The following is a 12,039-nucleotide window of genomic DNA, read 5'->3' as shown; positions in this document are numbered from 1 at the left end:
CAAGGTGATTATATATAGCGGGATCCCAGTCTACATTCACCCCCGACCTCTTTTCCGTTCTCTTCAAAACAAAAATGGCGTGGTTTCAAATTGTATCAGTTCTATTCATCTTTATTACAACTATAAATGGTCAATGTCAGTATGACACAGCTTCGGCCGTTTGCTTTTGCAATAAGGAAGTTTATGTCAGGGAAGTGAGGATTGTAGAAGTGATGTCAGAAAGTTGTGACTGTATTATACATCTGGTAGACTTCAATGAGCCCCCTACTGTAACAAACATGTTTGACAGAGAGTGTAGCTGGACATGCACAAATGAGACATGTGGTAGGTTTTTACATTAACACAGTTTCTTATATGAAGTAAAAAAAAATAATACTGTCTGTGATTAAACTTTGTCCAAGAAAATATTACACATCAACCTACCAAAAGATATGTAAATGTTCAATTTCAAAGTTTTAAAGAAAATCCACCTAAGACCATTCCTGATGGTTTAAGCACAGCATAAGTTAAATACAGATCTTAATCAAACCTATTGTAGCTTATTTACACCTCAAAAACCCCTTGATTGATTATAACATGTATTTCATAAATTTAGCAGCTGTACTTTTGGTGGGAAAATGGACATTATGTTGTGGTTAACAAAATAATGAAAACTGTGTTTATTTTCAAAAGTCTCATGGGAGAATATATTATTTATTTTTGAACCACAAGTTTAAAGACAGACAATGCATTATACGATTATGTCCAATATGTGCCACCAAAGAAAATAACAAAATATAAAGTTCACATGAAAATATCTGCTTTGACAGTACTATGTAATAACAAATTTATTGCACTGGCCAGTAGTAAGTCACTTGATCAAATAATGAATTACCTGCAAGACTGTCTCCTTACTCAAGGGATAATAACTTTTGTAATGTAACACAGAAGATGTGGTATGATTGTCAAGGAGACAACTTTCCATAAATGACCAAAATGACACAGAAACTAACAATTACAGGTCACCATACAACCTTCAACCATGAGCAAAGCTCATACAACATAGTCAGCTATAAAAGACCCTGAAATGACAATGTAAAACAAATCAAATGAGAAAATTAACCACCTTATATATTATATACATAAATTATATATTAAAAAGTTTATAAAATTTATATATATATTCCCAAAGTGTCAAATCTTTTATAATACTTTAAATGAATTAAAATCCAAAAATGGCCCCCCATACAATGATTTTAAAGGTGTTTTACTGGACAGAACTTATTTTTGACTTAATTCTATTGTAAAAAAAATAATTTTTTTTCTAACAGACAATTGGTAAGACAACCTTTTGTATATTTTTATAAAGATATATTTGTGTTAAAAATGTTTGTTTTTTTCAGTACCTGACAACATATTAGAAGTGACAAGGAAGGAAAAAACACCCCCCAAGCCTAGAAATGTAACAACAACAACAGACCACACAGAAGCATGGCCCACCACTAGGGATTCAACAACCAGTGATCTCAAAGAAGCATGGCCTACCACAACAGTTAGGGTGACCACAGACAACAAAGAACCACATTCAGGTAATGATACAAAAAAGGTGATATGTAAAAATAGAAAATGATTGTTTATCTAAAATATAAAATTATAAGATCTTTCAAAAATAAAGCATTTTAACAGTACAAGTTTCTGTTTTATATTGTTAACAATGTAGGTTATAGGATGCACATACATTTAGTAAGACTTTTAGTGTTGTTCATGACTAATGAAAATAATTTGAGATATGACTTTTTTAAGTTATTTAAATGTGTTTTACTTTCTTTTTTTTTTAGAACAGAAGAAAGACCTGGGACATTATTTACAGAAAATGGATGTATTTATGACAGGTACATAACAATCTTTTATTGTTTGAATAACCATTTCAATTAAAATGTCTGTATCAAGTCAAGATCATGGCAATACAAATGATCTGGTAAATTATCACAGGTTATGGCAGTTCTTTAGCTATAGATGTATAACACTGGATATGTAAGTTCTGTAGTTTTGTTTAACCCTAATAGAAAATAATATTTTTTCAAATGTTAATTAAGGGTTTAATACATAAATGTGAATGATGGTTTGGCATTATAGTTGTACTTTTGCACAAAATGAGGAGAATTGGTATTTGATCAACTAAACAGTATATGTTTAATTCTACATGAAAAAAAAAAACAATGGAAAAAAAAAAAAATAACATTACATTCTGTCATGGCAAGTAAAAATATCAATTTATTGTGGTAAGGTTATACAATGAATATAAATGTGTTTTTTATTTTGCAGTATTTTGGACAGTGTCGGGACTATTTGTTGCATACGTTTCCCTGGTCGTAGGCAAGATGCTTTACCGAATGAGACACCAGAAACTGCCTTATTTACCAATTAACAGATCACAACAGGATTCGACACTAACCACTCAGATACCCACTTTAGATATAACTCCATCATTCGAATTACCCACCATCATTCCCGTTCCAGAAATATCCACCCCCCAAAGACCAACAGTACCTAGATTGAGATCAATTGAAGACATCACACCTATTTTTACCCTCCGTACGTACTCCTCCTCATCAGACACTGAAAGTTTCAATAGGGAATCATCGCCAGAACCATCTGCACCTCCAATGGAAGATCCAACACCCCCCATAGCCAGACGAACCAGAAGTCACCGTATAAAGACCCCCTTAACAGAAGAGACTTATATGTGAATCTTATATGTGAATGAAATTAGTTTTATTTTTTGATAATATTTGGATTATTTTTTTTTTAGAGTAAATTTTTATTCAAAAATACTAAATGCAAGATTTAAATTAAAACAAAATTAAATAACTTTTGACCATAGTTTAGTGAAAAGCATTACATTTTGGGGGAAACAAATTTTAAATTTCATTCATTTTTAACTTTTTCAAACCAGTGTGAAAATATTAGACTATAAATTTGGGGATAAATAAATAATATAGGTTTAAAGTATTTGGTGACTTCAAAACAATGTAAATAGATTTTCAATTTTTATATGCATGCACAGTGAAATACTCAGGATTGTTTTTAAGTTTTGTTGTTCATTATACAATGCCAAGTCCCATATTTTAAGTGTCTCATCAATCAATATAGTCTTTGTATAAATTATCTTTTGTATATTGATAACTAAACTATATTTGAAAAATTTCTGAGATAACACAATGAGAAATTTAAAACATGTTTTTACCTCTTTTGTATCAAGAAAAATAAAAAAAAGATATGTTGTACTTTTTTTTTTTTTGTTATTGTTTGCAGTTATAAATTGGTGCTAAGTATGTTTCTAAATTGTTTTGTTTTTTAAATAGTGCTACAAAAGAAAGTGTTCTGTTTGAAAAATCTGTTTGGTGATTACACCAGTATTTGGTCCAATTAAATTAAAACATACTGGGTTAAACTAAATTAAAAGTTTTTTTTTTTTACAAGTGTGTAAAAAAGTGTAAATAGATATATTATGTTAATTTTTTTTTTGCTCAAATACTCAGGAATGTTGTGGTGTTCCATTTTTAAAATCTAACAGTTGGTATGGTTTTCTTTTCAGGTACATAATGTCCCAATGTTATGATTGTTGTTATATATCATGTGATATTGCTCAAATTTTCTGAAAGCTGTTAAGTTTCTCATTAATATACATTGTTTGAGTTTGGTCTTGAAGAATTTTATTTTTTGTTAAAGTAAGATGTCTGAAGTAATTTTGTCTTCCTTGTGTACACATCATTTAGTGAAACAGTGTTCATAAGTTTATAACTATATCATTCCACTATGTATATAAAAGGTTTTGAGCTGATATATATATTATATTTTTCTGTGTTTTGTTTTTATATTAGTTTTTTATTCTTACTGTTGATATGTAATATGAAGTGATTAAACTGTCTCATATCTTTTTGTAAAAGATTTTCCTTTTTGATACTTGATGTAACTTTTTGATGCTTTTATGACTTGTCTTATTTAGAAGACTATTGTTTTATGGACCAAAGACATTTTTCTAGTCCCAAAGTTTTAATTATGAAAATGGTGCTAAACTAGTGTTCAATTAATGTTGTTCACTGTATGAGAAGAAAAAAAAAGGTTGTTACTTATAGGGTTTTTGTTACTTGAAATGTTTTATATGATGAATGTATATTTTATGATTACTTTTTATTAAATATGTTGTTTTTAATGTCTTGAGTTATTTATGAAATGGAGAAGAACCATCCTTTAATCTGATGTTTGTATCTAGGTTACCCACTAAAAGGAAATTAATGAACCATACAAAGAAAAGATGAACATAGTATCTTAATGGGATCTAATAAACCTGAACCTTAAATTTTACATAACACAAAGTACAATCAAACCATTAACCTACTTTTAAAATTGCATAATATGGGGGGTTTGACACTATAAGAAGTGAAAAGAACATGAAAGATTCACTGGAGGTATGGGAGATGATACATAAGGTAGGACCCATAATTATATTAAGATAGTATAGTCAAAGAAAAAAACAATAACTGTAAAAAAAAAAAAGCGAAATAATTTATTTACATTAGCTTGTACTATCAGTCTTCATGGAAGCAATCTTTATGTTTTAATAATTGTTTTTAAAATCTGTTTTGTAGTCGAAGAAAAAAAAAATAACTAAAAAAAAAGGCGAAATAATTTATTCACATTAGCTTGTACTACCAGTCTTCATGGGAGCAATCTTTGTTTTAATAATTGTTTTTTAAAATCTGTTTTATTTAAAAAAAAAAACAACATTTGTCGAAATGAAATTTAAAAAAAAAAAATGAATTCACTAGGAACAAGTTCTACTTTTTTTTTTTTTTTTAGTTGAAACCATGAAACACAAACCACCAACCTTGAACAATATCATCAACAACTTCACATCTTTAAATGAGTTACAAGAATGGGCCGCAGACAATGGTCTAATGAATCATATCTTGGTACAAAACAGAATAAATCATTTTCAGTCAATCAATTGGACAGATGTTCTAAACAGTTTCACTGACGCCAACAGTTTGATAAGTTGGGCCACAGATAACTGTCTCTTAAACAACTCTCAAGTATTAGACAAGCTCGTAATTTTACTTACGTGTACATGGTGTAAAAAGAGATTTTATTTATCAACGGAGTTGAGAGACCATTTGGAAATCCATGAAATTTTGGGTGACATGACCACAGGTCAAAACACAACTGTAAATATAGCCAATAATACTACCGTTGACTATTCCAGCGATATATCAGACGTACCCTCCACAAGCTTTTCTAACCAATATACCCCGACGTTGGAAAGCGAACTGGTTACACCTCTACACTGTCCATCGGATGATTTGGGAGACTCCATCCTCGCAAATTTATTACCTTTTAACTCCACCAGTTGCCCCAATACTAATGGGTCAGACATAGAAAATGTGCTTGTTGGTACTGACCAACATATCACACTGAACATGAATGACTCGGAAGAAGAGGGTTACGGCGCAGAACCCGAAGAAAACCCCTATTTATTTCGAAGATCCGGACAAAAAAACATTCTCTAAAAATCTGGCAAAAGAGACCACGTATAAAGTAAAATTTAATGATACGTGGAAGGGTAAAAAACTACGTAATCTTAAAAAGGAATTGGAAAACATGTTTGATGATGTTTTAAACAAAGCCAAAGGCAATGACAACGATTTAGGACGAGTTATCATCTCTCATCCCGAACTAAATAATTCCATCGTTGTACCCTTAGATAAATGGTCAAACATAAACTCACAAAGAGTAATGGAAGCTGTCGAGAATGTGCTGAATTCAGAGGAAAACCTACCTTTAGATACGTCAATGCATGTCACGATAGGAAATATAACAGTACCTAGAGGTAGTGGGAGATTGCCAATAATTCGCCTGAAAGGGACATCGAATTCCCTGGCTTTGAAAAAATCGATTTTACAGGTATGCAATGAAGATAAAATGTGTCTGGCAACGGCTATTGGTAGATGTTTTTTAAAACTCTGTAAAATTGTACCATTAGAAAAATGGAGGGAAACAACAAAAAACGACGAAGACATGAACACTTTTCAAAAAGTCATAAAACACGGAATGACGACTAAAAGTTATTTCAAACACGTGAGTGCATCTGCTCTAAAGAATACAAGTTACAGTAAAACAATGGCTATAACATTATGCAAAGAAGCCAATCTTTCAACAGACGAAGCTTTAAGTATAAGAGATATCGAACAATTTGAAAATGTATTGGACGTTAATATTTTGGTACTTTCTGCCAGATTGGGCAACAAGTTTTGTCGAGTCAGTACCAAAGCACAGCGTAAAAATATTTACTTGTATCTGATAGAAAATACCGATGGAACGGGCCATTTTCAAGGTATAGGAAGTATAAATGGTTTTTTTGGCTATGGGTATTTTTGCGAATCTTGCTTAAAACCTTACAAAAATAAAGGAAAACACTCTTGCGTTGACACATGTGCCGTATGTGGTAGCAATTTGTGTCGCGTTAGTAATCATACTGTTCTTTGCTCTCAATGCAATCAAACATGTCGCAGCCAGGACTGTTATGACAGACACAATACCAAAACGTCTAAAAGGGACAATGAAAATAGCAAAACGATGTGCGAAAGATTTTACCAGTGTAAAAACTGTCGTAAGATTCTGTGTCGACAGAAACGCTCACCTGAACAACATACATGCGGTGAGTGGCGATGTAAAAACTGTTTCGAATATCACATAGGTACACATTGGTGTTATCAACGTAAGACATTAAAAGATACGACGAAGAAAGAACCGAGAAAATACTTTTTTTACGATTTCGAAACAACCCAAAACGAAAAGATGTCGTGCGAAGAAGGGTATGCACCTAACGTTCCGTGTGGGAAATCATGCACGGACAGAGATAGATGTAGGAAATGTAAAGAGTGTACCCATTGTCATCGGATTACATGCAGTTATAATAATCAATGCAAGGACGGTCATGTACCTAGACGACCCTGTCTACAAAAATGTTCAGCAGATGAAAGATGTAAGACGTGTAAAATTTGTGAAAACTGTAACCAGTCATGGTGCGGATTAGCGGAACACAAGGTGAATTATGCGGTTTTACAGTCCACATGCGTCATTTGTGAAAATGTAGAATTAACCGCGGATTCAAAATGTAACACTTGTGGAAGTCGCTGTGATAAGTGTAGAATTTTCAAAAAGAATACTACGACACTTCCATGCGAAAGCAGTTGCGGTTACAGACAAAGGGTGTTTAAAGGCGAAGACGTTCCATACGAATTTTGTTCCCAGATTATGACGCCGCATTACAAAAACACGGTACTCATAGCACACAATGCGAAAGGTTTTGACAACTACCCCGTATTGAATGCCCTGATAGAACACCACAGCGTAAAACCCAATAAAATTATTTTTAACGGTTCGAAGATAGTATATATGCATGTGTCAAAGAATTTAGACCTGACCTTCCTGGATTCGATCAATTTCATAGGAATGAAATTGTCGAAAATTCCCAAGTGTTTCGGTTTACAGGAATTACAAAAAGGTTACTTTCCACATCTGTTCAACACGAAAGAAAACCAGTCTTATAAAGGGCCACAACCAGAGGCATACTATTACGGAATCGAATACATGGGCGAAGAAGAAGCCAACACATTTTGGAAATGGTACAATAGCAACAAGAGCAAAACATTTGATTTTCAGTCAGAGATGTACAAGTACTGTGTATCGGACGTAGACATTTTAAGACGTGGATGCATGCAGTTTCGAAAAATCATGATGGAAGTTACTTCGGTTAGCAACGAAAAACTTACCGAAGGCATAGATCCATACGATTACGTCACGATTGCCTCTGCCTGTCAGGCGATCTACAGACAATTGTTTCTGGAAGAAGAATATGAAACTGTTTTGACAAATTTGTCGAATAACGAGACTCTGAAGTGTCCATCGAAACAGGAAAGTGGTGAATTTCTTGTACGTTTGCCCCGTGGTGAATGGGTAACCGAAAAAGCTTTACATTCTTCGGATACATACAAAGTAGAGAAAACGACATTTGTCAAAAGTCCGATTGCTGTCGTCCCGTCAGAAGGTTATGTTGCAAGGGATAATTTTAGCAAAGTTTCCATTCAGTGGTTGGAATGGATCATGGAAACCAGCAGACGTAAGGGAAAACGACTCCACATACAACACGCCTTGAACGGTAGAGGTGAATACAAAGTACCTGGAACGAACTACAGACTAGACGGTTACGTGGAGTTCCCAAAAAAGACAGCTTACGAATTCTTAGGTGAGTGGTAAATGTATGAGACGAAACGGTGGTGGCGGCGGCGGCGGCAATATTAATATGTTTATAAAATTTATATATTATATATACACACATATATATATATGTATATACATTATATATTATATATATATATATATATATATTATTATATATTTTAAGGTTGTGTTTTCCATGGATGTCCTTCCTGCTACCCACACGATAGAACAAAGACAACACATCCAATGACAAAACATTCTATGAATGAATTGTACTACCTAACCAGAAAGAAAGAGAGAGAACTGATACGTCTGGGGTACAAGTATGTCTGCATTTGGGAGCACGAATTTCACCACCAGCTGGATTTAGACGACCCTATGAGAGACTACGTATCAACGTGTGAGATCGAAGATCGTTTAGACGTTAGACAAAGTTTTTTTGGCGGTAGGACCAATCCAATTACGCTCTATCACGAATGTACAGAACCAGGAGAGACCATTGAGTATTTCGACTTTACGAGGTAATCTCAATTCTTAGAATCTGGATTATGATATAATTATTCAAATGATTTCATCCCTTGTTATATCATTTTTTTTTATTTTGTAGTCTGTATCCCAGTGTCAACAAATATGGAAAATATCCAGTTGGTCATCCCGTCATCATAACATCGGATTTCGAAGATATTTCCAATTATTTCGGAGTCGCGAAGGTCAAAGTCTTGCCTAACAGGCATCTGTTTCATCCTGTTCTACCGTACGTTTCTAATGGAAAATTGAAGTTTCCACTCTGTAAACAATGTGCAGATAACGAAAACCAAAATGACTGTACCTGTACAGATGAAGAAAGAGCTATTGTCGGAACTTGGTGTACTCCAGAGCTGAATCTGGCACGTTCGAAAGGATATGCAATTCAAAAGATATACGAAGTATATCACTTTCCAGAACATCGAACGTACAATCCTCGAACGGGCAAAGGAGGACTTTTCGATGCATATGTCAACCTCTTTTTGAAATTAAAACAAGAAGCATCGGGGTTTCCAGAAGAGTGCAGAACGGAACAACAGAAACGGGATTACATAGCAGACTACGCTAAAAATGAAGGAATACATTTGGACTATAATCAAATTAAAAAAAATCCAGGACTTCGTAGCTTGGCAAAAATTGCTTTAAACAGTTTTTGGGGTAAATTTGGTCAACGTCTAAATATGAAACAAACTACATTTTTCCACGAGAACGAGGCAGAGAATTTTTTTCAGTTACTGTCTGATCCTAGAAAAGAGGTTATAGATTTTCACATCATTAGTAAAGATTTGGTACAAATGGAACATACGGATCATCCGTTTTTTATTCCTATGGACGTCAAAACTAACATTTTCATAGCTTCATTTACTACTTGTTGGGCAAGGACCAAACTGTACGAATTACTGGAACGTACTGGTACCGACGCTTTGTACGTGGATACGGACTCGATTATCTTTCGGGATAAAGATAAAAACTTAACAAAAACACTACCCATAGGGAATTACTTGGGTCAATTGACAAACGAAGTTTCACCAGAAGATGGACATATTACACATTTTGTGTCTGGAGGTCCTAAGAATTACGCCTATAAGATGGCCTCTGGAAGAGAAACCTGTAAAGTTAGAGGCTTTTCCTTAAACAATAAAACCAATTCAGATCTAATTAATTTTTCTTCTATTTGCGATGTTGTAGTGAATAAAAATATCGAGTATATCAAAACGAGGAATCCACGCAAAATTTCAAGACTAGCCCTTAAAAGGAAATTGTATAACAGGGTCGAAGAGAAAGATTACAGAATGGTATACACGAAGAGACGGTTATTAAACGACTTGACAACTTTACCATTTGGCTATTGTAGTGTAAATAAGTGATCATTATATTTTTTATTTGAAAACCACTGTATTATATGATAATTAAAATGAAATCCATTTTACATTCTTTTTTAATGTCTTCCTTCGTATCTTCGGAGGGCGATCTAGTATCCCGGGCGTACCATGTTCATTAGTGTCTAGTTTTTCAACGAATTGTCCATTTCCTGTTTGCATAGAAACTTCTTTCACCGGATCACTATCTTCAGGTTTTTCATGCTCGTCGACCTGTCTTGTCATTTCTGTATCCCTATGATTCCCCGATTTTAAGAGTTCTTCGTATTTTCTTTTTGACACTAATATCAGCTCTTTTGCCATTGTTACAAGAAATCCAATAAGGGTCCTAACAAATGTGGAATCAAATTGTTGTAACGTATCAGTAATTGTTTTTTCTTTCGTACACCTAATGATTTTGATCCTAATTGGTAAAGAACTGATTTATATGGTTTCAAAGTTTTTAGATATTTTTGTTTGTTCGGAAACACTCCTTTAAAAATGTTTAAAGCCACTTCGGATAGAACATTCACCTGTTCTTTAGTCAAATGTGGAAAGATTGCCACTCTTTGATTTTTACTAGCTTGGTATAAAAATCTTAAAAATACTGTATTTGATTTCATTCGTTGACTCATATTTTACAAAATGATACGAAAAAACACATTCATCGATATTTATATAGGTCTGTAGACTACACACGTGTCACCGGGAAAAATCCCTGTTCTGAGCATGTATTGTCGATCTTCTCTGTGGGGTGAAAGGTCAGCGAGCATATACGAATACCTCTCTTTTGTCGCTTTTAAATAGCTGTCCATGAAATATTGCGTCATGCCTGGGAGAATCTGCGATGCAAAGGTTATCAGCTGACGCATATCTCTAGGGTTACGAAACAAAACGAAATTGGCACAATTCAAAGAAATGCTTTTAGCGTATTTTCCTGGAGGGTACAAAGATTGCGAAATGAGAACTACGGATGCCTTTCTATGGTGACTTGTAACAGAAAATAAATGCAAAAGCTCTTCCGATTGTACTATTTTAGATATTAGATCGTCCAAAATAATCAATGAATGTTTTCCATTTTCCGTAAATTCTTCAATTTTTTGTTTATCCGGGAGACCTTCGTGAAATATCAAGTTGGATTGTTCTTGCATGTCGTCAAACAGTGGTTGATATTCGGAATAAGCATACAATATTTTTTCTGGTGGTTCAACGAACATGACATTGGCATTTTCTATGAGTCTTTTAGTAAACATCGATTTGCCTGCCTGAGTTGGTCCTACTACACAAATTGTTGTCGGCGAAGAAAAGGGTAACATCGTTCGATCATTCTCCATCGCGTTTGTTTGTGACAAATGAACTACTGTCATAATAGCGGGGGTTTTTTATTAAGACTTACGTCATAAGGTTCATGAAGAATAAGTAAATAAAAAATATCTGTTAATCTTACTTTATTTAGAATATACCTTTAAAAAATATAACTTAACAAATCGATCATTTTCATGCCTATTTACAGACAACATATCATATACATTTTCCAATGACATTTTAAAACATAATCTCATTGTTACAAAAAATACAACATACAGTCCACAAATGTTTGAAGTGTTAGCTTGTGTTTGTCTCTGGATTGAAGTACATCTTTGACTGTTGTTGGCTATGAAATTAACTAGTCTAGTACCATAAAAATTAACCTGTTTTCCAAGACTATCAAAATATTCCGCTTCTATGGAATTGTAGAAAATTACACATATCCAATGTTTTCCCGGATTGATTATATAAACTTGTGGATAATGATTCTGGACGATATCGTGAAGATTATTAAGATCGATGATATGGATAAATGTCTTTTTTAAACATTCGTAGTCGGTTAATAATTTGGTTAATTGTTTTCCAT

General features: G+C 33.5%; 2 protein-coding genes across 2 annotated transcripts; both read left to right on the top strand.

Annotated features, from left to right (window-relative positions):
• Positions 1-62: 62 nt before the first annotated feature.
• Positions 63-4,195, top strand: LOC139499153 (uncharacterized). Its single transcript, XM_071287835.1, has 4 exons — positions 63-324; positions 1,383-1,568; positions 1,818-1,871; positions 2,305-4,195. The coding sequence occupies exons 1-4, from the start codon at positions 75-77 to the stop codon at positions 2,727-2,729; spliced, it is 915 nt and encodes a 304-aa protein (XP_071143936.1). The 5' UTR covers positions 63-74; the 3' UTR covers positions 2,730-4,195.
• Positions 4,196-6,837: 2,642 nt separating this feature from the next.
• Positions 6,838-10,154, top strand: LOC139497830 (uncharacterized). The gene is made up of 3 exons (XM_071286068.1): positions 6,838-8,287; positions 8,447-8,783; positions 8,870-10,154. The coding sequence occupies exons 1-3, from the start codon at positions 6,838-6,840 to the stop codon at positions 10,152-10,154; spliced, it is 3,072 nt and encodes a 1,023-aa protein (XP_071142169.1).
• Positions 10,155-12,039: the final 1,885 nt, after the last annotated feature.

Source organism: Mytilus edulis, chromosome 12 (assembly GCF_963676685.1).
Source record: "Mytilus edulis chromosome 12, xbMytEdul2.2, whole genome shotgun sequence".
Lineage (NCBI taxonomy): Eukaryota > Metazoa > Mollusca > Bivalvia > Mytilida > Mytilidae > Mytilus > Mytilus edulis.
Note: the sequence above shows the minus strand (reverse complement) of the source record. Positions and strands in the feature narration are given on the sequence as shown.

Excerpts from the sequence above, each read along its gene's own strand:
- LOC139497830 (XM_071286068.1), top strand. The coding sequence starts at position 6,838 with ATGTCGTGCGAAGAAGGGTATGCACCTAACGTTCCGTGTGGGAAATCA. Across the intron at positions 8,288-8,446 it reads GACAGCTTACGAATTCTTAG|GTTGTGTTTTCCATGGATGT; the intron begins GTGAGTGGTAAA and ends ATATATTTTAAG. Across the intron at positions 8,784-8,869 it reads GAGTATTTCGACTTTACGAG|TCTGTATCCCAGTGTCAACA; the intron begins GTAATCTCAATT and ends TTTATTTTGTAG.
- LOC139499153 (XM_071287835.1), top strand. The coding sequence starts at position 75 with ATGGCGTGGTTTCAAATTGTATCAGTTCTATTCATCTTTATTACAACT. Across the intron at positions 325-1,382 it reads ATGCACAAATGAGACATGTG|TACCTGACAACATATTAGAA; the intron begins GTAGGTTTTTAC and ends TGTTTTTTTCAG. Across the intron at positions 1,872-2,304 it reads AATGGATGTATTTATGACAG|TATTTTGGACAGTGTCGGGA; the intron begins GTACATAACAAT and ends TTTATTTTGCAG.